Raw genomic sequence first — 26,439 nt, 5'->3', positions numbered from 1 at the left:
TTGTTTCATGTATTGATTGGAGGAACATTACGTCCTCCTCGTTTCCCCACGCAGATCTGAAGTTGTCATCTGCTGCTACTCCGAGTCACTTCATCAAAACGGAGGTCCGCCGGACGTTTAGGTCTCGCGCTTCGCATCATGATTCCGCCGATCAATCTGTGCAAATGTGTTTGATTTGTTATGTCGGTACAAACCGACTTTTCCAGCCTCAGCATGAATGGTAGGATAAAAAAAAAATGTTCCGCGGTATTTTCCGATGATCACCATTAGCGTTGCCACAGCGGTATTTTGATGTGCATATTAACCGGATGCAAAAGCATAATCACACATCACACAGGGAATTCACTTGCAGACATGCAAAAATGAAGAAGAAAGACAAAATTCCATTCACAAGGAAACGCACGCAAACAGCAACACATCAACTAGCCACACATGCACGAGGAAGAACAAAGCGCTCGCACACGCGCACACACACACACACACACACACACACACACACACACACACACACACACAAGAGATCAGGCCCCGCACACTACACAAGTGAACCATCCAGCTTTCTCTTGTTCATTACAAGACAGATTATCTCCATAAAGACTAATCAATCACGTCACCCCTACAAAAACTGCAAAGCTGTGTGTGTGCACGTGTGAGTGTGTGTGCTGCAGTCTCAAAACATTTTTGCCAAAATGCCTGTGGCGGACATTGTCTGCCTTTTACCAGACTTTCAAAGGCAGCTAGAAAGTCCCCCCCCCCCCCAGCAAAGTTTAACTTCAACGAACAAAGACACAAAGTAAGTCAACGGGATTGACAGCGGGGATGAGAAACACACACACACACACACACTTTACATAAACATGTTCTCAATTTTGGAAATGTTTTGCGGGTAATTTGAGAGGGAGAAAGGACAAAAAGGGGCAGAAAACAAGAGCAAGTCAAAGGGAGGAAGGCGAGCGAAGCGATGCGGAGAAGACGGGCCCAGATATGAAGAGGAGGAGAGAAGCAGACAGGCAGACATCGAGAGAGGGAGAGAGGGAGGCAGGAAGGGAGGGAGGGAGGAGGGAACAGAGTAGAGGAAGAGATGGCCATGCCTCGGCGACAGTGTGAACTCTGGCCTTGTGTCCCTGCCACACACTTCCCCTTGTTTCCTCTGATAAAGACAGACCAGAACCAGACCTTTTTCCATCACCTCACCCAGCCTCCCTTTTCCCTTCTCTGCATCCATATACTTCCCTCGTCTTTTTTTTTTTTATTTTAGAAGGCTTCACAGAGACGGACCGGTGGGAAACCATGTCATTCCCAGAGGGTTAATCTTTCGCTTTTTTCCTTCTTCCTGCTTTTCACATGCCCGCAGCTGTCTGAGACCGTCGTTCTTTCCCTTTTTTCGTTCCTCCCTTTATCGGGACGAGGATGCTTGGTAGCAAGCATTGAGGGGTCACATGACGGTTGAGATAAATAACTGTTGCAGAAGTCTCTCGACTGAGATGAAAATAAACAATATGGGGAAAAAAGACTTATGTGAAGATGGTCAAAATGAATTTGTACTGAACGCCTACTGTATACCACGACCTCAATATTTCTGCTCCACCAGAAACCAGTACTGCTGTCCACTTTGTGTCCAAACCAAAAGTCTTAAGTTACACGAGAGGAGTAAAAAAACTGAAAAAGAAATTGTTTATAATATCAGCATGCAATAGCATCGTTTGGCCTGGATTTATTTACACCAGGCGCCTCACTTCGTGTAAACCAATCTGCATTCCCACTGTTTGTCAAGCTCGCGCGCGGCAGCGAGATCGCCGTCTTCCCATCGCGCTGAGGACGCTGATGGTTTGTTATGTTCAGCCTGACTTGCATCATTACCGCAGAGTCAACAGCTCCGATTGAGGCACGGCGGAGCGTTCAGTCGACGTGTTTCCCGCGGCAGACAAATGCGGCCTCACACAGACTTGGCATCTGCCGGCTGTTTTGTGCCTTGTAGACGTGGCATTCCCGCAAGTCCGCCTGCTCTGTCATTCCTCTACGCCGACTCGCCAGGGAGATGCTGAGGCAGTTTCACTCAACGACACACCACTGACGGAAAGAGAGGTCACCATGATCGTATATGAAACCTTTTTTTTAACTCGTCATAATCATTTAATCCTTTTCAAATTCATTCCTGTTTCGATGCGACCCTAGCAAACACTCGGTGACGAATGCAAGGGGCGGGTGATGACCCCATGGACACTACACTGCATGTCCCCAGACACTGTCGCTACCTGATCTCAGGGGGAAATTAAGAAGCATTTAGGGGAGACGGAAAACGCTAGATGCATCAAGTTACAGTGACATTGGCTGATGTCCCTGTTGCTCCTAACGCACTGTGGAGTAAAATGGCCCCGATTTCAACATAAACCACCAACAACCACACGGCACTCTGGGGCTGTTGGTGCGTCCGTCCGATCCCCGATCAGTTCAAGCAGTGGGTGAAAGAACAGTCTGTCTCACGGTCCGTACATGTGTTTCTGTTTGTGCGTGGATAGTTGTTTGACAGGTCATTGTTATCGCTTCGTGTCAACCTTGGTAATTAACTACAGTTGTAGCGTGGTCAAATAACATGATGTGCCTTGTGTCTTTTGGGGACATATATGTTGATACACTATGTCAGAGGGAAAAAGTAATTGTCTGGTCATACAGGCAATGTTTTGCTACGAAGAATAAACCTAACCATGGCATGGTTCACGTTGTTTTTTCAGCATTCGACATGGCTGAAATAGCTCAGGACCCCGAGCCAGTGGAGCCAGGCGAGGGGCTAAACAGGCTCCGGTGTATCACCACCATTCTCTGGACTGAGGTACAGTAGAGCTGACCTGTTCCGCCAGTAGCCAAAGGAAAACCAATACATATTCCAATCAAATTTGTAATTTGGGTAATAGAGTGATAGCATGAATAAAAGTGAATCAGCAATCTTAATCAGATACAAGATACTTGAAATGACATGAGTACGTTGGGCCTGTGTCCATTTCACATTGGTTCATGCAGCTCCACTCATATATACTGTACTGACCCGGACACAGGTTCAATAAGTGGATGTCCAACCGAGGCCATTTCTGACCTATGGACAATCCGAACAGGGTCACAATCAAGAAGGCACTAGTGCACTTTCATGACAGGCTCATTATTGGACACGTTCATTAATGGCCAGTTCACATCTTTTAAAAATGTAGATGTCTTGTCCAATCCCATATTTTCCCCTCGTCTCACAGAAAGCTGGGGCTGGCAGGCATGAGATGCTAGCAGTATTTCAATGACAAAATAATAGTTTGGTTGATACTTCTAAAATGTTAGATTGTTTTATCACAAAAAGCCATGAAAAGAACTAGATAAACAGTTCTAAATTGAAAAATTACTTCCAATCATATATGAAAAACATTATGTCTATATTTGTATTGGATGTTTTCAAGTTACATTGGTATGACTTTAGGATATTCACCTGCATGAGCATACAGACTTCGCTGTAAATCTGTGTTAAACCTGGTCCCTCACATAAAGGTGACCCGCTGTAGTCTTTTATTAGGACTTTCATAGACTCCATATAGGTTTTCCCCGTTGGCCTGCTGGACCTCTGACCGTGTTATCATTATTAATACATATAGCTCATACCCAGGACACTGTACATAACACTTTAACACACCAACACACACACATTTGTTCTATTTCCAGGGGGTTGGACAAGGACAGAGTCCCCTGTGTTGTCCTTGCTGAAGACCTCTGCTGTACATAGACGCAAGCTGGCCCCTGGCAACACGCACACACACACACACACACACATACACACACACACACACACACACACGCACGCACACACATACGTAGACTCCTGCCAAACTCTTGCTGGGTGAATGATGATGGGGTGATGAGGGAGAGAGTGGGGCAAGTGAGATCAAGGGAAAGGAGAGGAGACCATGGAAGAAAGAGGGAGATAGAGGGGAGAGACGCAGGGGAAGGCTAAGGGTCAACAGCGCTCTTGTCGCCACTAATGAGGCTCAACCCAGTAAGAGAGAGGGAGAGGGAGAGGGAGAGAGAGAGAGAGAGAGAGAGAGAGAGAGAGAGAGAGTGTGGATTCAGCCCTATGAATTCTCCATTAACCGTGTTCACTTGAGAGCAGCAGTGGCCATACTGTGGTTTCAGAAGAAGTGGCACTGGGCAGAACATGTAACCAACATTACCACAGTAATAGCAAACACACACATGCCCACCAGGCTCTCTCTCACACACTCACTCACTCACGCACACACACACACACACACACACACACACACAACTACCTGCAGACAGACAGACTGTGCATTTCATTTATGTTCAAAATGAATATATTCAAATGCACCTTATACGGTGGGGTAAAATGATCTGAATGTTGGACCACACGTTATGTGTACTAAACTTATTATAGATAAAAGATTATCAAGTGCACTGGAGTTCACTTTACCACAATAAAAAGCACAGCATAGCGCATATATGTAGTAATGTTAAATTGAACATTATTTCAGAAACTTCACAAAAGGGTTTAAAAAATATGTGCAATAGCTCTGAAAGATGCACTTGGATGGATCCTAACAGGCTTGATACCAGATACGTGGCATACAGTATATTTCAATGCTATTTCTGTTATACTTGCGCGTCTAAGTACTATTTAATTTCTTCTTCCAGCGTCAGCGAGGAAGCCGCTGTGAGACAGTGAAATTGGTCTTTGAGACATAAAGGATAACTCACTGTTTGAATTGCTCTCTGCGACTTATAACGACTCGTATGACGATGTGCTGCCGCTCTGTTTGATCGCTGCTGCATTTTAATTGGTGTCACGTCAAGCTACTGCCGGTGTTAGTGTCATTTCCCCATTTGGCTTTTTGCGGTGTTTGGGATCGAGTCTAGTTTGCCTCGTGTTCATTCCCTTTGTCGTGACTCTGCTCGGGTTCCTTTCAGGTTGGGTTTTCAGATCGTTGGTGGTTTTTTGGGGGGAATTGATTCGAATGTGTCCGGTTGAGGTAGGTGATCAATAGTTCCCAAAAAGAAAAATAACAGCAGCAAAACCTTATTGAACAGGAGCATTGCTCCTGTACTATTGGTGTGTGTCACAATGTATGTATGTGTGCATCTCTCTCCTGCTCTCTCTCTCTCGTCAGATCACTGCAGTGTAATTTGTTGGGAGCGAGAGCAGCAACATCTGTCCAATCGACTTAAATTGTCAGCGGGTTGTTTTTCAAATCTTTATTCATTTGCAGAGATGTAAGAAAACACTGAGTGATCACATCACATTGAGTGAAACGGAGCGAGAATGGGCGAGTTAGAGATGGAGATTGAGGTAAACAGAGAGGGAGTGAGAGAGAGAGAGAGAGAGAGACAGAGAGAGCTGTTGTCAACCAGGTCTCCAGAGAGACAAATGTCTCAAGCATCTCATCATACAGCACCGGCATAAACACGCCGCCCCAATCCCATGGTGAATGAGCGAGTGTGTGTGTGTGTGTTTCTCTGAGTGTGTGTGTGTGTGTGTGTGTGTAAGTTAAACATGGCTCTTGTCTGTATTCCCATGGGAGAAAGCTAATGTTGAAGTGAGAGTTGTACCCCTGAGACGTGCTGGCTGATGCAATGAACAACAGAACTTGCAGAGTGGAAAAAAACTGCATTTAATTAAGTGCGTGTTCCTATTTTTTTTGTGGTTTTTTGGACAGCCAAACTAGGGAAGAAGAAGTCAACAACACACAAGCGCGCGCACACACACACACACACCCACGCATACACTCCCATGGCCCACATCCAGGTATTTATTGTGACTTGGCGTTGGAAGCGGAGAACAACACTGGTTGGCCTTTAGTTTTCCCCAGTGAGCCAATATCTGCTCTCTAATTGGTTGTTAATGAGTGTGTGCGCGTGTGTTTGTGTGCGTGTGTGTGCGTGTGTGTGTGTGTGTGTGTGTCGGGTTATATGAAAGAGAGAGAAAGACGGTGTGTATTTGTTTTTGTGTGTTGCGGGGACAGGAGGACCAGTGGGGGTCTTAAACATCTGTCTCAGACTGGGCCACTCAGAGCTTTGACCTGCTTAAACACAAAATACACACACTTTGTGGTTTAATGTGGATGTGTGTGTGTGTGTGTGTGTGTGTGTGTGTGTGTGTGTGCATGTGGGGGAGCAAAAGTGAGTCTGAATTGGAAAAGAGGAGAGTGTGCAGGCTTTTGCATGATACACACACACACACACACACACAAACACACACGCACACACACACACACACACACACACACACACACACACGCGCACACACACACACACACACACACACACACACACACACACACACACACACACACACACACACACACACACACACACACACACACACACACACACACACACACACACACACACACCCACACACACACACACACACACACAGTGGACGTTTTGCAGACATCTGGCAGTGATGGCAACAGAACTGTGGGCATCTGCATCTCACACCCCTGCACACACATGCACATAAACGCACACAAACACACAATTTGTCACTAAAGCCTTTTGTGTCGATGTCTCAATGGAAAAATAAGGCAGCATGGATATTAATTTTATGTTTTAGAGTTACATATTATAGTATTTTGAGGACTTTAACACGCGTTAAGGACAAGAGCTAAAAAGGAGCACTGGGGCCGATCACAAAATCATTTCCGTCTGCTGTCGTCACTTTCAAGTGCAATGTGGAGATTCTGGTCACTGCTCTCGAGCCATAATTTGATGAGCTTGTCCCTGTTGTTTGTGTCTAGTGGTTTAGTAGAATTCACACGAGGAGTATTCAGGTGACGCAAAACACACAGATCACTCGTTTGCGGTGACGTGCCAAGAAACAATAATGTGCAAGTAAAGGCGGAGAAGGATGTCTGTTTGGAAGTGGTTTCAAAAGGTCAAAAAATTTCACATTTCAGAAATGTTCTGTAATAAAGGCAATTCATTAAACATCATTTTGTTCAACTTCACAGGACGGGACTCATGTTAAATTTATCCAAATGACTAATTTGCTTAAAACTTGTGTTTTCCTTTGATGTTTGCTACATTACAACTGGAAATAATAATTCTACAAGTATAAATATGTAACTATTCAACCATAAGTTAAAATCAATTCAAAAGCTATTTAATCTATATTACCGATACACACACACACACACACACACACACACACACACATACACAAATAAACAATTATCTGCATCGAGACCTAGTAAATGTTTGGACCGAGTATGGTTCCATTTGCATGATGAGAACACCTTAAAACAACTGCTTGCATAGAAATTGTTTGAAAAGTTGATAAATATTGCAAGATTGCGCAATACGCTAATTAAAGGTGACATATTATGTTCATATTCAGGTTTATACTTTTAATTTGGTAAGAACCTGAAAAGGTTTACATGCTCTAATGTTCATAAATGGCTTCAGTTTCCTCACACTGCCCATTCCTGCAGCTCCTCTTTTCACCCCGTCTGAAACGCCTCGATTCATGTAAGCCACTCCTCCCGATGAACCCCAGTCTGCTCTGATTGGCCAGTTGGCCCAGTCGGTTGTGATTGGTCAACTGATTTAAAAATGTGCAGGAAATGTCACGCCCCTTCACCAGAAAAGTGAAGATTCTCAGATTGCAGACGGGGTTACCCCCAAAAGAGTCAGACTGTGACATCAGAGTGGGAGAGAAATCTGAACCAGTGGTTCAGAGCTTCAGGCTGTAGGGTTCAGCCAGCTCACAGAAAAAACAACAGGGTGGTCTTTTTTCACAGTTAGTGGACCGGCAGACTCCACAGATACACACTTTCACGTGCACAAACACTGAAAAAGTGATTTTTGTATAATATGTCACCTTTAACACATTTAAGATGTTATCGATACTCTTCTCGCCTGTAAAATGTGTGTATGTAAGTTAGAAGTTTATTCATGTCTATAAAAACCGCACAACTTATTTTTGAAAGAGAAACGGCCTATGGGGAAACTACAACACAAAACCATTTCCGTCCAATGATGTAACTTCATGACATGTCACGAACATTCCGGTACAGTCCATGCTTAGTCATTCACTACTGATGAAAATGTGACTGCCCTGTTGGAAACACTACCACTGATTTCATCGTAGCAAACAAAAGTCCAATGGGAGCACAGGGCACTGCCAACATCCGTTGTACTGTATGGTCATGATTCTTGCTTAGAGAGCAAGGCATCACTGGCCTGATTCTTTCTTTTTTTTTCTTGTTTTTTGGCAAAAGGTTTTTTACTTCTCTGTGAGTTCACCATTAGAGGGAAGGCACTTTGACATTTCAGCATCTGCTGTTTTGGCTCGGGTGAAATGAGGAGTATTAAGTTGGATGTGGAGGGGGAGCCTGGCAGCGAGATGTGCTCTGGTGGAACCAAAAGCTGCAGGCGAGAGAGAGACAGAGAGAAACTTCGGCCCCATAGGTCAGAGTCAGAGGAGGAGCTGGGGGGTGCCAGGAGAGCAACATTTATTTTGCAGCCAGATTTATTCCTCGCGATTTCTCTGCTCATCCCCTACCCGTACTCGGATCCTGTTTACTTTCATTCTTTGATTCCTTTGTCGTCGTTTTTTTTCTTTCATTCTTCTCCCCCCCTCTCTGATTGAAAACAGATGTGTCACTGTGTGTGGAGCTGCAAAACACACACACACACACACACACACACCCTGACTGACCTGCAGCCCTGAGGTGTGAACGTGTGTGGAGAAAAAAAGAGATGAAAATACCTGTAGTTTGTATTTTTGTGTATTATAGTGCATGTCAATATTTTTTTGATATTTTTCAATTTTCTTTCTTTAAGTCAACAAAAGGAAAGATAAGACATAAAGGAGGATATGAGACTTCCTATAATATAACTACCTCTCTGCCATCCTGTCTTCCTTCTTCCATCCTTCATCACAAGGATCCACATGTGCAGCGGGCTTCATCAGCAAGCCTCCATTAGTCGCGCTCAATATACTTTGAAACACCTTGAAACACTCTTTTGGGATAATTGATTTTAATTGCGGAGGTTAAACAAGGCGGCTGAATCGCGAAAACGCGAGCCTGTCGCTCCAAGTGTCAAAAAAACAAGGCGCAGCGCATTCAAACTCTTGTCAAGACATGCAAGACTCCCGTGGGAAACTCTTTCGGGTCGAAATTCCATGAAGGTGTGGAGATTAAACAAAAAAAAATGTACAAAGTAGAGGAATCCCGTAGAGATGGAGACAAGAGATCTGTGAGGAGAAAAGGGCTCAGCTCCAGTGCTCTGTTGTCAGTTGACCATATAGGTTAATGTGCCACAGTGGGACAGTAGCTCACTCTCTTTACCCCAGATGGCCTCGGCCTTCGACTGAGCTACTTCCACATGGACAGCTCCAGTGTGGCGCTGTGCGTTTTCTGGCACAGGAGACGTTTGTTTGTCGAGCAGTGATTCAAATCCTCTTTGTGCTTGTAGCATTTATTATGTCATTAAAAACATGGAATCCTAGGTTCGGTGTCTTTTACCTTGATAAAAAGTGAGGTCAACGATCCTGAAACGTTATGCTATCCTCATGTTTTTGTGGTTAAGCATATAACAATAAAGCATGCTCGTTTCCTCCGGCTGCTGATGCTTCATATCTTGGCTGCATTTGAGTCAGATACAAATTTCTTAATTCCATATACGCGTTTATATGGATGTCTACTATTCAATGTGGATATCCACAGCCGACAGCTCTCCGGATGTTTAGATAGATACGAGGATCAGCATCTGGCCTGGTCCAGATATATTTAGATATGGATCAGTATCAGCCAAAAATAATCCCGGTCCAAAGTCAACCACCTTACTCACTGCGCTCTAAAGTGTTTGGTCCACCTCAGCCGGGCTGTCGCTGTGTCGGGTGAGTGACACATCCGGGTTCACCATCGCGTGAGTGACTTTGAGCCGTCGGACACCTGGATTGGCACAGTACACGGGTTCGGACACAGTCGGGTGACGAACGGGCCCTTTTCACAGATACGTCACAGTGAGAAAAGCAAGTTGTAAATACTTAAATGAATTACTGGGACTCTTGAATTAAAACAGAGTCAGTGTCAATGTTATCAGGGACACCGGAAAGAGGCCGACACTTTTACCTCTTCTCTCTCACACACAAGCAAACAGCAGCAGTGTAGCAAACCTTCCTGTAGCAGTTTGTCATTTGTAGCCAGCGCTGGCCATGACTCCCCACTACAACACCCCCGTTCAACTGCAAGTGGACCAACAACGCCATCCATCTTCTCTCAACCAGATACCGTCGCATGGGGCCGGGTGATGAATCAGAATGAATCATTATCACAATATAATTTTCATCAATAGCCATTTAACAAAAGTCCAATATGCATGAATATAATCCATTTTTGCAAGCACGTTGAGGACGTATCACACGTGATTGGTTTTAATGTTTTGCTTTTAGTTAGTAGAGTAAGTAAAAAGATTTAAAACTACAACCTTCACTCAGGGGCAAGAATCTATCTTTACATTTCAAAGAAATTATAGTTTGACAATTCTTGTGATAAATAGGGATATTGACCGATTTCTTTCTTTATCTTGATAACATGTTAGGCCTTATCACCCAGCCCTATCGTCACATCAGTTTCAGGAGTTGCACAGTCTCCCAGTTAAGCTTTTATTCATCTCAATCATTTTAAACTTAATAATATTAAACCAGGACCTTTTTCGTTATTTCAATCTACTATATATACAGTTGTGATGGTGGAGGAGGCTCATGTGTGAAAGAAACCTGACTGGGTCTCGTATAGTTTAAGTTGTTGTATGTTTTGTTTTTCCATTAATAAAAGAGTTGCCGCTGAGCAGCTTATGTTCTGGTGTGTGTGGGGTGAGTGACCCAGGGTGGCAAGGATGTTTGCCACAACAGTGTATAAATATGGAAAGATTGATAGATCAATCTTGGGTTAGGGACTCAAACTCCACAAACAAGACTCAAACTCGAAATATATTTCCGCAGATTAGTATCAGGGCAAAAAAAACTCAAAACGTGCTGGGTAAATCCCTAATAGATATCTGGATGTCCAGATATATCCCTAGAAATAGATAAACGGATATAGACGGAAAGATTATAGATACTGTAAAACTTTTGGGTGGGGGACACATCTGCTACATTTGGCCTACATTCACCAAATGTAGGCAAACATCACATCTGCGATCCGGCCAACATGCTCTTTCTATGTAACACAAGCCAGATGATGCTCTTTAAACCGCGCTGTCCATCTGAGCACTGCAGACTACAATCTGTGTAATCTGAACCAAAGCCTCTCCTGACAGCCATAATCCAATTATTACAGACCACTACAGGGATTCACCCAAACATGGCAGTCTGTGAAATACTGTATTCCACTGTATTGTGTAAGTGGAAGGAACAGACACAGAGGCGTGAGTGCTGACTGAAGGGGCACGGGTCCAACTACACACATTCATGCACATGGCAGCTCACACGTTCCTATTCACCGGATTTACTGTATGTGGCAACCTTTTTTTGTTTGGCTGGCTCACAACGCCGATGTACAAATTTGGGAAATAAACTTGTTCCATATTAAAGGAAAAACCAAGTCAACAGAGATAACGGTAATTTGATTTAAATATGTAATAATTGTGATTACTAGTAACAAATATTTCACATGCAGGACATGTTTTGGAGCTCAGTTAGTACAGTGTATGCTTTTTGAATTTTTTCATATTTTCCATATTAGCTGATGATGTCTCTTAAAATGCGTGTGTGTGAGAGTGTGTCCGCGCAAGCATCTGCACAAAAAAATATGAAGCCAAGTGTAACTTTAAGCTATATCTCATCTCACAGCGCCTGCTGCGCAGCTAGCAGGAAAGCCCAAACACAGCTGGGACAGAAACCAGAAACACACAAACACACTCGCGCGCACAGACACACACACACACACACACACACACGTGCATTGCAGCGATCCCACATACACGTTTTCACAAACACACATTAATACACATGTCAGTCATAGACCCACAAAAACTCATACAACCACAGTATGAATACACATGAATCAGACCAATGAAAAATCACTCCCTCCATTAGATGCTGTAAGGTCAGCAGTGTGTGTGTGCTGCACAGATTTGTATTGACCAGTGCGTGTTTATACAAAGCGAACAAGAAGTCGCCTTTTTTTTCCTCCTTTAGAGATATGAATTAGACTTCCAGAGTGTTGTGTTCCTTCAGAGCGGATTGTGAGGTGAACTCAGAAATGATATTTGTCATGGACACAACCAAAGTTTAGGCTTTTGTGCATCGCTGCACCACTTGACCACAACTAATTACAGACTTTCTACTGACGCACAACAACTGTTTGTTTCAAAATGCCACACTCGAGTTCTCTAACTTGTGAAATCTCTGTTAGACCACTGGTGAGCTTCTGAGGAAAAAAAAGATCATACAGCTTTAAAGCTAAGTAGCCACAAGCTCCGAAATTCTACAAATCCACAGGAAGCTGGCACCCGCATGAGTCTATAGCGGCCATTAATCCATTTTGTCATGTGCTAAAGTTAACAATGAACACCACTGTGCAATAAATCTAGTTCACAGAAACCATTCATACTGCAGTTGGATCTGAGAAATTCTCCCATTGATAATTTACTATAAATTAGGGAGGTTTCGCAGCATGATGGGCCCCGTGTGAGTCAGCCCGAGGCGGAAAACATCACAAGACAAAAACGTATGGGGGAAGTGTTCCAGCTGAAGTCATTAAAATGAGTGGAGGTACTGAATGTATGTAGCATTTTGCAGTGTCATGCATCAAAATGTCTCGAGAGGCTGCAGAGAAAAACTGCACCTCATCAAACAGCCTTTCTCCCAATAGACTGTATCCTAGACAGCATTTGACAGCAATTCACCTCGGCACTGAATGTATTTATCACCGCACTGCCACAAAAAGTCATCTTTACAAGTCATTGAATCTCCCACCGAGTCGAAAAAACTTATTTTAAACAGGGAGGAAATTCTACCTTAGATTACACCATCTGTTTCCAGAGTTGTTTCACCGGCACCACCATAGAAAAAAGTCAATATGGTGTCAAAAATCATAACACACTTTGGCTCCTGAACTATAGGCTGAGTGACATGTGTTCCATTTATAGAGTTCATACTATGAATGAAAGAGAAGGACCTTATTTTGGAAAGGTTCCTTATGAACCCTATCAATTCTGCATTCATATAATCATCTTTAACACCAGCATTGATTTGCAAATTGATTAGACTGAAAGTTGAATTAGATGAAACTGTATTTAAAGATTTTTTCAGATGATTGGATATTTTTTCCTTCTAAATAGGTTAAATGTCACCACTCTCATCACACTGTTATTAATTTTGGACATTCATAAGGTGCCCTGAAACACGCATTTAAATTGAAATGAATACAAATTGTGTCAGCACAATAGTAGGCAATTGTTTTTACAAGGTTGAAAAGGTGATAGAATTTGTAATTTGAAATGGAAATGCGTCGGTGTGTCTTGTTCTGCTGCACCTTACTGGGAAAAGAAAAAAGAATAAAGATAATACTGCTTCATGTAAAGTTGTTTACAGCCAAGGACTGATGTACTGTTTTACTGTTTGATGCGGTGTGTTTGGTATAAATGGCCTAAGATAAAAAAGCTGATTAAATATATTAAATTCAATCGAATGCGAGGCTAAATATTATGTGATGTTAGCCTGTTTGACAAGATAACATTGTTAGTTGTCATTATCCCATTGCGGTTTTTCTGAATAAAAGTGTCTGTTGCTGTAGGAAATGATTTTGAAAAGTATGATTGCCATGAGCCTCAGCAATCGTGAACAAACTTACATGGGCTGTAAACTCTGCACTGCATTTAGTACATTTTTCCAAAATTGAGCTCATGAAAATCACTGATTTTGATGTATTCATGTTTTGTTAGGACTCAGAATACCTGGAAAATTAGGCAAGTGTGCTGGGTAATTTTAACACTGGACCCAGTGTATTTCTGGATATAATAATCTGTTATGGTATAAGTGCATCAATGTATTGGTTCAACTGGATTTTAACCAATGTTTTAGCGATTGGACAACTACCAGGAGACTTCATCGGTGAGTTGCAACAATTGTGTAATCGTTAGTGGTCTGACAAAGGTGTAGATTGCACCTGCGATGGTTGTATCTTGAAATAGTATTCATTAATTGAATCACAATGTTCATAGCTTTCCAACAGTATGCCGCTTACACACTGGAGTTGTGCACATAAGAGTTGCGCATAATTGTGCACTTAATAGAGCAATGCTCTTTTGGAGTCGCTGTATAGTTTTTATGTACCTATAATTTAGCTTTTGGAAACAGTAATATACTAACATATAACCATTATCTAGGTCACTGCAAACCCGGTATGGTGGTAACATGCATCAACTCATTAAAGATAACTTTTTTTCTGCATCACATATTGAGGAAACATCAGCGAGCATGATGTAAATGCAGCCGTTAGAGCCACGCAGCAGGTCTAAAGCGTGATGCAATGTGGGTGATCCATCCGCCCAGGCACAGGCTAACGGTAATGAGCCTGAAGATACAATAGAGAGATAGAGAGAGAATGATGGAAATGGACACACACACACACACACACACACACACACACACACACACACACACACAAACACACACACACACACACACACACACACACACACACACACACACACACACACACACACAGACAGCGTAGTCACCACCCGCCTGGAAGAAAGAATATAAAATGCCACCAAAATAGACTATAATCCTGGCCAGCAGTGATCACCACTGATAAATATTAATAAACACTATTATGCTCTGAGAAAAACAGACGCAGAGCGAGCAAGACAGGGAGAGAAAAGACAGCGAGGGGGGGTAAAATGAGGTAGGGACAGAGAGAGAGAGAGAGAGAGAGAGAGCAATAGCAATAGAGAAGACTTCTTGCAATATGTTATTGCAAGCAGTTTTCCCTCCAACATCCACCTGGCTGTTTTTGCAGACAATGCGGACTTATGTGCACTCACGAGCACACACACACGCACACGTGCGCGCACATACACACGGAGTTTATCATCAGCCCATTTCCCTCTGTTTGTTTTCACCATTGTTTGGTCTCTCTTCTTCGGAGGCCAGGATAAGAGGTGGGCCCGCGCATGCACACACACACACACACACACACACACGAATGAGCATCCAATGAGAGGAGAGAGGGGGAAAAGGGAGATAAGGTGAGTCCTTAACTCACACATGTATACACACAGAGGATAGTATCTCTCTCTCTCTGCCTGAATCAGTCTCATTAGTCATGCTGAGGCTGTAGCGTTGCTGGGTCGGCCTGCTTACAGAGCTGTAGAGCTGGACGGCAGCCCGCAGCCAGCGAAGGTCACCCACCGCCACTCCGTTTAAACTCCCACCAGACCAACACTGGCCTCCCTTATAATGAGTGGACCGAAGAGATGCACGGGGAGAGAGACCTGCAGCACGAGCCGCACCCACCGAAGCGAAGATCTGTCGGATGAAAACGTTCGCCCGAACTGAAAATTATTGGGAACCCCTAACAGGATCACATTGCACGGGATGGGCGGCAAACACTATTTGTGCGTCTAAGATCTATTGACTATCTATCCGTCACATTATCATTTTTGAAAGTGATGTTGACACAAGGATTTACAATGTATGAATGAAAGAAGGAGTGACTGCAACACTTGCACAACCATATGGAAAATAAGGGATTTTTAATTTTACTTTTAAACATAACAGGGTTTGAATGTTTGTAGCTGTTTAATTAGGTCCTTATCAAAGTAGTATGTTTGATAAGGACCTATGACCTTAAGACACTGCAAGCAAATGCCAACAAGCTTCAAGAGGAATGACTCATCAGAAATGTAACTCAGCCAGGTATTAATGTGTCTTAGTTCAGCACGAGGTCTGACATTAAGTCTTTTATTAACTGTTTTTATAGATATGACTGGGCAGAAAGTGATACAACATTTGGACACAAAATCTGCCCTCGATCACACTGGCACGTCCTCCGACGTCTGAGTTGCAGCTTTGGCTACCAAAGACCTCCGGCGAGATTCTGTCTGTGTCAGAAATGTCTGGCAATTCTCACAATGCGTCTGCTGCGGCAAGCCACACGTGAAATGACACAGAATAGACTGCTTGGCATGACACACCGAAACGACGGATTAACAAAAAAGAACTGTGTGAGCTTTGATGCAATGGGCTGTCTGCACTGTCCACTGCTCTACATACTCAAAACATATTTTTATATTTACATAGTCGCTCCACAATTCTCCTCGGTCGTGGCACAATCTGGCAAACCTCAGATTGAGACATTCTCAAGCAGAATGCAACCGAAATTACACTTGACCCATCTCGCACAAGTGTGACTTGAAATAAACTCATCGTTGCCACGTGCCCTCAAAGGTGCCTTTACCTAAAACTTTCTTTTTGCGTTTGGTCGGGCACAAAGTGTTTTGTTTGTTTTCCAGTCCAAGAGAAAATCCTCCATGTCAGCTGCCAGAGTATCAGGTGCTGTATATAAATCTGACCTGCTGCCCCGCAGACAGCGTGGAGAAATGCGAGGAGAGATGTTTGCCGTCAGTTCTTCATTACTTAATTGGAGGATGTGTGTAGAAATGTGCAAATGTTGGCAATGGAAATGGAAACTTGATTTCATTTGGATGTTGGCTGCAGACCCAGCTACATTTACCTGGATTAACTGCCAGCTGTTTGGGGGGGTTTCATGCTTTATTTCTCGGCCGTAGGCTACACCTGAACCCCAAGTCTCATGTCTTTACATTGTGAATCATCTGCACCACAGTCAATGATGCTGCATTGGTTCCTGCTTGTACTGCAACCTTGGACTACCTGAGGCAAATGTCTAAATCAGATGATTATGAGGCAACATCTTACTGGAGTCACTGCTGCCACTGGAAAGATCAAATCAGGGTGATCCCAAAGACAGTGTGTGTACTCCCATTTCACAAACTTAATCTGAGAAGAGGTGCAATATTTGACAACTGCATCAATCAATGTAAGAGCAGCTTCCTTGGACGTTAAGCAGATCTTAGAGATAATGTTTGACTTCCTTCCATCCTTCTGTCCATCTCTTCTGTTATCCCATTCCTCCTCACACAATCCACCGGAGTGCCAAACATCAAGTCATGGCATGGATGACATTGAATAGACGCTCAAGGACTGTAACGTACAAATTAATTCCTCTTCCATTCATAAAATTTAAACTACTTCAGCAATAACAAGAAACTTGAAATTTGACTTTTTAGACAGGTGTGGAATTGTGACCATGAAGTTGTTCCTTTTAGTAGCTATAATCCCGATGCAAGTTGTCATTGATAATTCATTACCATATAAACGTGGGAATTGTTTCATCATTTGTCATGAAGGTGGAAAGATTGATATATTTTTTTACAACAATAAACATTTCAAGTAGTGCTTCACAGGGCAGTTTTTTTTAATGAAACCATCTTCTCGAGTGCCGTACACCGTGATGGAGTTTGATAGCTTCCAGGTGAGAGAGGAGTGTCTGAGTGTTGACTGACTGACCCGACCTTGTCTCCTGAAATGAGCCGGTATGAACGGTTCCACATGACACTAGCACAGAGGCAACGAGCTGTCGCCGCTCTCGTCAGGAAACATTGAACATGTCCGTACGGGGAGATGATGAATTCATCACGCCGACGTCCCAGAGCGAGCGCGCCGCTGACACGACCTTGATCGATTGTAGGCAGAGCGACAGATGGCCATGAAGGACAATCATGTAACTGTACGCTCATTAGCATAATTGCATGCATATACAGTAGACTTCTCGACTACAAGGCCACACGGTGCTCGCACAGCACCAGTGAGCTCGTGACAGAGGGTGTAATGTTGTTACTGTCTTGCGTGGACGCTTTTAAAGGCAAAAAATTGAATTAGCAACTGTTGGAATAACATGCAGAGTGTGCTTCCTTTAATTGAAAAGACATGTTGTTTTCCTGCTGAACACAGGCAGTGACCTTTTATCCATGCATGCAAGTGAACAGTATTACATTTTTTCCACTAATTGCAAACCCTTTCTTACATTTGGTAGTTCAAGGTGAGTGGACAAGTGATGAGAGTGATTATCCTTTAACAGCTGCGGCTACATTTCCACCGCTAATGAGCAAATGGACATTGACGGACTGGTCCATCTCCCATCACTATTAAATTAGGTTTGGAAAATGCTGTATTTCAGGGGAGAAGTTGAATTTTTCCGAATGTCTCAGCGATTCAGAACTGAAGAAAAACATATTTTAGCCATGTGTGGGCAACGGCAGTTGGGCGACGCACTTTCTGTAGACACAGAGCTTCAAGAAAAGTCATCGAAACAGTAGGACTACTGGGTAAGTTCTATATCCGTCAACTGAGGTTACCACTATAGCATGAACTGCCTTGTGCATTTAGTTCACTTGTTCCCAGTCACTCAACTCAGCAGAACTTGTGGGGAGGCCAAAACTCATTTTGAATTTACTTTGAACTCACCATTAGTCATTTTTAATGGACTGAGAATAATGAGCAAAGCAGTGATTTGAGCCAAATTTTAATGCCGGCATTCCAACATGAGCACAATGGCAATGCTATCAGACTAATGATCAGCAGTTAATAATGTTTACCATGTAAACAATGGCACAATTGTTTGGTTTGTTTGGCATGCACCGTTTGCTAATTCCTTCAGCTAAAGCTGATGGGCGTGTCATCCAAAAAAGCCCATTGGACAAATCAAAATTGTGACCTGGTGATGGTGCTAGTGAATAAAATTGATCCCGAGAGGAACATTTGCAGAGACATTAAGCTGAAGACCACGATTCAAAGACATTTCCAGCTGAGGTAGGATTCATCCTCTGTGGACCACGTACGTGTGTTGAAAATGTCATGGTCATACATCACGGCTCATTCCTGATCGCTCCGCTACCGGCCCTTTTTTTCCCTCTCTCATTGCATTGCCTGTTGTCTCCACATTGTATTTCCAGATCACATCCGGGGCGCTGGCTTCACACGCTGAGTGACTTTATACCTCATCACTCAGTGAAAAGGCAAGGCGAGGGCAGAGATGGATGGTGAAAGAGCACATGCTTAAGTGAGGCGGACTAGAGAGAGAGAGGGAAAAAAGCGGTGGGAAAATAAGCAAGAGTGTGAAAATAAAGGAGGTTGAAGGTTAAGAATGAAAGACTAAAAGGTCAGGAGAGGAGTCGGTAAGGACTAGAGAGAAGCAGTGGAGAGGAAATGAAGATAAAAGGAGAAGCAGAGGGACAACGGGGTTGGCAAAATGAAAAACCTTTATGGAAATGATGGGGTTGGAGTGAAAGACACGGAAGAGAAAAGGAAGATGGAATCGTAGGGAGACATGGAGACAGAGAGGTGGAGAGCAGTCCAGAGATTTATGGCAGGTTGTAATGAAACACCAAGTGAATAACAGAAGGTGAGGCCAGGTGAATTATTCATGAGGATACAGGGCTTTATGTATATGTGTGTGCGTGTGCGCGTGTGAGCGAGACATGTGGGTGACAGGAACAGGTGAAACACACATATGCACACAATTAATGTCTCAGGCAAACCCTTGGGCCAGCTCCTCTGTGAGGAAAAAGACAATCTTTCCACAACCTGTTCTTTCAGTTCCTTTGGTCCCTCGTAACGTTATTCCTACGAAAAACAGACGGGAGCTCGGAGAGACAGATGTCCTCTCCTCAGACTGGAGGAACACGTCTCATTCCACAGCGCAGACATATTAACAACATTAACTTTAATTCGCAATGCGAAAAATGTGATCCTCCCTCGAGCCCCTCCCAGTGTCAGAAGAGATGTCTTCCTGCAGTGCTTGACAGTCACAAGTGCATTCCTTTTGTTCCCATCTGGTAGGTTCATCATCAAATCCCACCACAATGTATGTTGGGATCAATACTAACAACCAATAGTCTTATGGAGCCTTTTTGGGAGCTAAGCACAGAAAATTAAGGATTAAGGATTAGGCGTTAAAAAACACAAGGTAATGTATTGTAGTTAGCTGCTAGAAATGAACCATATCTTGATATAACTATGCAAAAATGCATCTTTCCACTCAAACTCTAAGAATAAATAAAGCTTCTCTCTTCTCTTAAGAAGATCGTTGTGATTGTTTTGCAGTTGCCGCCCCTAGTAGCTTTAACGCAGGATTGGAAAAGCCACAGCGACAGCGTTTATGTGGCATGAAATGTGCAATCCCACCTACACTCTGGTTGCTTTGGCCCTAACCGGAGTGGAAAATATTACTTTGTTGCATTTGAGAATGTGAAAGGATTCATACTTTCCACTAATAGGTTAACCAGGGACAGTCAAATGGACGCATACGCAGCATTTGATGATTCGCCACGCTGCCAGGGTGGAGATTTTGACTTTGGGTGTAGTGTGGCAGTGAGAGTATATGAGGGTGAAATGTATTCAGTTACTGGAAATTTACTTCAAACATTAGGCTACAGTTGGACTTTTTCGTCCGTTTGGCTTTGATTCTGTTCTCGCTTCTGAGAAGTTGCCAAGCTGGTCGCTAAGGACCAAAGAGTAGTCTGCATTTTCACCTACACAGGCAAACTGAATAAAAAAAGTAAATGCTTTCCAGACATGCTTGGTTTTAACACGCCCTAAACCCACGACCACTAAAATGCTTTTGGCAAGGTGCAAGGTCAAGGCAGGTGGTCCAACTGCAATTCCGCTGAAGCCACACAAAAAACTCAAACTAACACTTCTTATTTCAGGAACTAAAAAGCTGCACTTGAAAATGTGAAGTGATTTGAAATGACCTACTCTGTGTTCACAACTGCAAACAATCAACAACAATCAGCATGGGGGGGCAGGAACCCATCTCTGCTGACAGAGGACAAGAAACAGGATACGCCTTGGACGTATGGCTAATCTATCACAGGGCTAACGTGGAGACAAACGACCATTCACACTCATCAGGGCGATTTAGAGTCTCCAGTACTCTTAAGGTACATGTCTTTGGACAGTGGGAGGAAGCCGGAACAACCAGAGGAAACCCACGCAGACACAGGGTGAATTTGCGACCTTCACTCAGAAAGGCCACCGGATTTAAACCCAGAACCTTCATGTTGTAAAGCAATACTGGTAACCGCTGCACCGTCATGCCGCCCAGCACATCTTACGATGACCACAAAATTCAAAGGGGAGCTATTGTCTTAAACACTCACCGAGTTGATGCAGGCCAGCTCCTTATTGAGAAGCCATGGCAGGGAGAGTTTCCCTTCTCCTCTGTAGCACGACTGAATCCTCTCTTTAATCTTCTCCTTTATCCGCCTCATTGTGAATAGACACAAAGCCGACTCCTTAGGCGGTTTGGCCCTGTTCTTCTGACCCTGGGCGAACACGGTGAACAGAACTTCTTCGTGCTCCTGGATACCGAGCGCACGTGCCAAGCGGGTCCCCGGCCGGGCTAAATAAGCATCCTGAACCAAGCGGTATTCCACGCCGTCCTTGGTGCATCCGATGGGGAACTCAACGTAGGAGTAGAACTTGGGATCGTCAACGCACAGGCGAACAATTTTAGAGGTGAAGAACTGCTCGCTGCTGGCGTCGGGCGAGGTGAGCTGCGTGTCAAGCTGTAAGGTGAGATAATAGACAAACTGCTCACTGTTGAAGCCATAGATGTAGTAGATGTCAAATGCTGGGAACTTGGAGAGCGTGTCTGAGGGAATCTTGAGCTGCGAGGAAACAAACTCATCCTGGTACACAAAGCTGAACATGTCTGCATTCTCCTCATTCGACATTAACTTGCGGCTGGACAGCGTTGGGAAGTACTCAGATTTGCCGTCGATGGGCGTGCCGACAAACAGTTTTCCACCTTCGCCAAAAATATCCGGAGAGATCACGACGCCCGACATGGTGCCTGCTTCAGCAACGCTGGATAGGTAATGCTCTTTGCGATGGTGGGGCTCACCGAGCTTGAACAAGTCATCCAGACGCAGGAACTGGCAAATTCCCTGGGAAGTGCTCCCACAGGCAATCAGGCGGTTATGGGCAGCATCAAGGAGCAGAAGTTTATTGACATTGGAGGTTTGCACCAACTCGTGGGGGCAGGACTGGACACCGGGCGGAGGGTAACAGCGAGGGTTGTCTGTCACAGGGCCGGTGACATGGTTTCGCAGCTTGGTGAGGTTGCTGGACAGCTTGTAGATCCAGTTGACAGCGCCCAGGTAGACCTCGCCAGTTTTGTTGTGGACCACCAAGTGTGTGAGACCTCCCTCGGGTGGGGAGAAGGAGAGGAGGGGGGAGAAGGAGGAGGGGGACGTGAGAGTGGAGGGCATGGGAAGGGAGAGGAGCAGTGAGAAGACTGGGAGGAAGAGGAGGGGTGGGTTCAGGTGGGAGGACATGGCAGTGAGGGGATGGTAGGTGTGGACGTGTGGGTGTTGGTGTATTTTCGACTGTGTAATCCGCGGCAGGGTCAGTCGGTGCCTTGTAGGACCGCAGGGTACAATGATACAAAAGAAGGGTTTCCAAACAGTCGACTTCCTCTTCCTTTTTTTTGTCCTTTTCTCGACTGTTGTTTTTACAACCTCATCCCCTGATCCTCAGCCTCGACTGCTACCAGCCCTGAGAAAGAGAAACAGAAAGAATCTTAGCAAACACAAATGTCAATATCGTGGACTTGTTTTCTGCACTTCCAGAGATCTGACAAAGAGGATACATTTGTTTGTATCGAAATGACAAGAAACTTATGATTCGCCCACAGACGTAGACTCAGATGCCTCAGCGCTGAGGTCCAAAAAAAAAACAAAAAACGAGGGCACCGTCGGCTTTGTTTTATTGACTTCTCGACTCTTGGCTCGCACAACTCTGCGGAGTGCATCTTTTAAAAGAAGACAGGGCCAAATATTGCTCCTATGCGTATCGATTGTCTGGCGGTATTAAAAGATACAGCAGACAGAGTGCACATACACACAGAAATACTTACACGCACCTCAATATACACCTAAGTGTGTGAAGGTAGGAAAAGGTGTAGACGTATTTCTAAACAGTATGTGCATAAAACACGCATATGGGAAAGGAGATACACAAAACACACACACACATAGGGTGATGAACATCCATAAATTACAAACAGGGAGTTTTTTACAGCATATTTACAACAGAGCAGAGAGAAATACAGTCACCCTTTTTCTGAAAAAAATAAAAAATAAGAAAGGACAGGAGGAGAAAGCAGGTTCGACTCAATAAAACAGGAGAGACAGTAAGAGCGAGAAAAGTGAAAGCTATTTGGCTTCATACTAGTTCAATATAGAGTCGGTGGAGATGGAGGGAAAGATAAGCGGAAACTGAGAAAAAGATTGAGGGACAAAGAAAAGGAGATGGACCATCTATTGCATTTTCCCTTCCATCCGTCCACCCAGCCATTTTCTATATCTGCTTATCCAGTTTATCATTCAGCCAAAAGGCTGGGGCCTTCCCAGGAATGCGCTGGGGGACAGGTAAAGTCTTGAAAGTTATAGTGCAAAAGCAACATGACTGCTCCACGCACTCAATCATCGGCCGCTCACCATACCATCGTTGTTGTGTGATGAAGATGATGGATGTTAACCCCTAAGAGAGACCTTCTCTCGACAGAGTATTTAAAATCCAAGGAGAAAGGTTTTTGCCTTCGATCTAGCGGCCTACAATCTGATAATGGAATGCTATGCGTCTTTCACTGCCTTTTTGGAGTTTTCTTTTCAGGCAATTGGCCATTTTAATGACAGTTCTCACCTCCCGACGTGCAAATGCTCCCCCCCGACTAGGGATGCAGCGATACCACTTTTTTTCAGACCAAGTACATACGTACATTTAGCTACTTGCTGTTGGGAGTACCAGTATGAGTACTTGCCCCTCCTTGAAAAGAAGAAATATACCTTTGGAATTTGTGGAGTCGCATCTTTTAATGTGTTTATATTTTTATATGTATAGCTTGTGCTGGTAGCATGAAATATTATGATCATCAGTGGCAGCTTTGTTCATTTTTGTGGTTTGTGTGTTTTTTGCTACAAATTGCTGACATTGCTCCCCCTCCGCTTAATTCCGCCGACCTGCTCTACAGTCTAGAGGACGCTACGCCGCCGTCGTGGTATCTGGTGCTGTAGTATCAGAGTAGTTTTATGAGTACGAGTATTTTAGCACAGTCTCGGTGCATCCCTACCCCAGACACCATTTTACAGAGGAAACGCCGCGGCATCCCGAACTTAGCGCCAACCAAGACGCCTGTGATTGGTTTAAAGAAATACAAACAAGCCGGAGCAGTCTTATTTTCTCCTACAGCAGAACGATAATGGACGCAGCCTGACCATTCTCCAGCGCTGACGCAGCACTGTGGAGATTTGGTCGGGATATGCGAGACTACACCAAATGTGATCATCCAAAAAAAGTACTCTCTGCCCGATAAGTTTTCTCGGAATGTGTGCAATGTGCACTGTGATGCACGCTGAGACTGGGAGGGACGGGAGATACTATTTGGTTTAACGTTGCACAAATGCTTGTGCAGCTCAACCGTTTGGCCAAAGGCAGTGGATCTTGGCGGCGCAACCTTTGTGACAGGAGAAAAGCAGTTTGTGGATTCACATCCTCGGTGTACTGTTGTCTGTTTTTTTTACCAATCTGTCTAAAATAGGACATTTACTGATGTCACCTTGCAGGATATGTGATGTCCTCGCACTCTGAATTGTGTTTTAAAAGACTGCTGTTCCTTTTGGGACCGTTTCAATCCGGCCATATATCCACACACGGCGCTGTCCAAACTTGCTGTTACTGCCGCCGTCTCTCATTCCTCGCTTCCAATGCAACCCCCCTCCACCTCCACCTCCCCCTCCGACACTTCACTCCTCGTCAATAGCGTCTTTCATCTCCAGCTCAGCCATGATTACAGTGGCCCAGATGACGGAGCTATTGCCGGGCCCGTCAGGACAATACCGCCACTGTTGGCATCTTGGACACACACACCCACGCACACAATGTGCACATACGCGTACAGTGGTTGAAAGCGTTTTTACACACCCGTTCAGATCCTAAGGACTTAACAATTGACACACACACACACACACACACACACACACTCTCTCATTCTCCACCCGTGCACTTGCACAACAGATCAACACCAGCCGCCACAATACACACTAGACATGAGAGGAAGAAACTGAGCATGTGCTTGCTACAGCAAATGCTAAGAACGGCTATTTTTGCAGCATTTTACATCCAACCTTGTCTGATGTGTTTGATAAAAATCTATAAATAGGTGAAAACCGAGCAGCACACGTGGACACTGGGACAAAAGAGATGAGAGGAAAGAAGCGGATGTCTTCGAGCCGAAAAAAACAACTTATTGATTCAAAAGTCTTTCTTTAATGCCTGAATTAGATCAAAGGGGGTAAGGGTTGAATTTATGGATGAAGAAATCGGTGAGAAAAGTGACTGTGGAGACAAATTCACACTGAAAGAAAATAACAGAATATTATGATTGGGTGGAAAATCACCTGGAGTGTGTGTGTGTGTGTTTGTGTTTGTGTGTGTGCGTGCGTAGGTGCGTGGGTGCGCATTGGTTCAAACCAATTTTTTTTTCCATTTTTACTACTTTAAATATCACTGTATTAGTGCCACAGTAGATAGCGACACAAAAACATTCTGAAGTAATATACTGTAACGTACTATCTGTCACTACTACTACTACTTGGAAATAATTGTCTGATCCAAGAGGATCTTAAATTATTTCTGTGTGTGTGTGTTTGTGTGTGTGTGTGTGCGTGTCTAGTCAGATTTATTTATATAGCTCATTAAAGACAACAGGAGTTGAGTCAAAGTGCTTTGCAATCAAGGCAAAGGAAAGCAGCACAGGAGGAGGATAATTTACAAAGAAATAAGTGATGAAATAAAATAATGATAGGCCTTTAACATGATCATAAAACAGAATTGGGCTAAATTAAATGCATGACTAAAAAGCTAGCATTTAAAACATTTGATGTAAAATTATTGATATTGGGACATGACCTGTTGTGGAACGGGAGGCTGTGTGTGCTTGTGAGGGGGGCCGGGCCTGAAGCCCACCTGCCCCACCACATGAAGCTGTAGAGGCCCCCGTGTCCGTCACGCTCCTGATTTATTGCTGTTGGCACATGGACTGCACACACAGCCACAGGCCTCGGCCAAACACACATTTATACACACCGCTTCTTTAACATGGAGCTCACATCCGTGCCTGCTGGCCTCACTGTTGTGTGTTTGTCGGTGTGCGTGTGCATGTGCGTGTGTGTGTGTGTGTGTGTGTGTGTGTATCCTGCAGGCTATTCAATCTTATTTACAACTCAAACACACAGATACACGTCCAAACATTTGCCTATACATAAACTGGAAGTACACAGAGCATA

At 44.1% G+C, this 26,439-nt stretch overlaps 1 protein-coding gene across 2 annotated transcripts in view; it reads right to left on the bottom strand.

Annotated features, from left to right (window-relative positions):
- The window catches only part of LOC118317107 (plexin-A1-like), a 238,660-nt gene that overhangs the window by 183,452 nt on the left and 28,769 nt on the right, over positions 1 to 26,439 (bottom strand). For both annotated transcript variants that reach the window (XM_035645565.2, XM_035645566.2), the window contains exon 2: positions 21,250 to 22,648. In XM_035645565.2, coding sequence (XP_035501458.2) covers positions 21,250 to 22,428 — 1,179 coding nt within the window. In that variant the 5' untranslated portion in view covers positions 22,429 to 22,648. The remainder of the gene's footprint in view (positions 1 to 21,249; positions 22,649 to 26,439) is intronic.

The sequence above is a fragment of the Scophthalmus maximus genome, chromosome 3 (assembly GCF_022379125.1).
Source record: "Scophthalmus maximus strain ysfricsl-2021 chromosome 3, ASM2237912v1, whole genome shotgun sequence".
Lineage (NCBI taxonomy): Eukaryota > Metazoa > Chordata > Actinopteri > Pleuronectiformes > Scophthalmidae > Scophthalmus > Scophthalmus maximus.
Note: the sequence above shows the minus strand (reverse complement) of the source record. Positions and strands in the feature narration are given on the sequence as shown.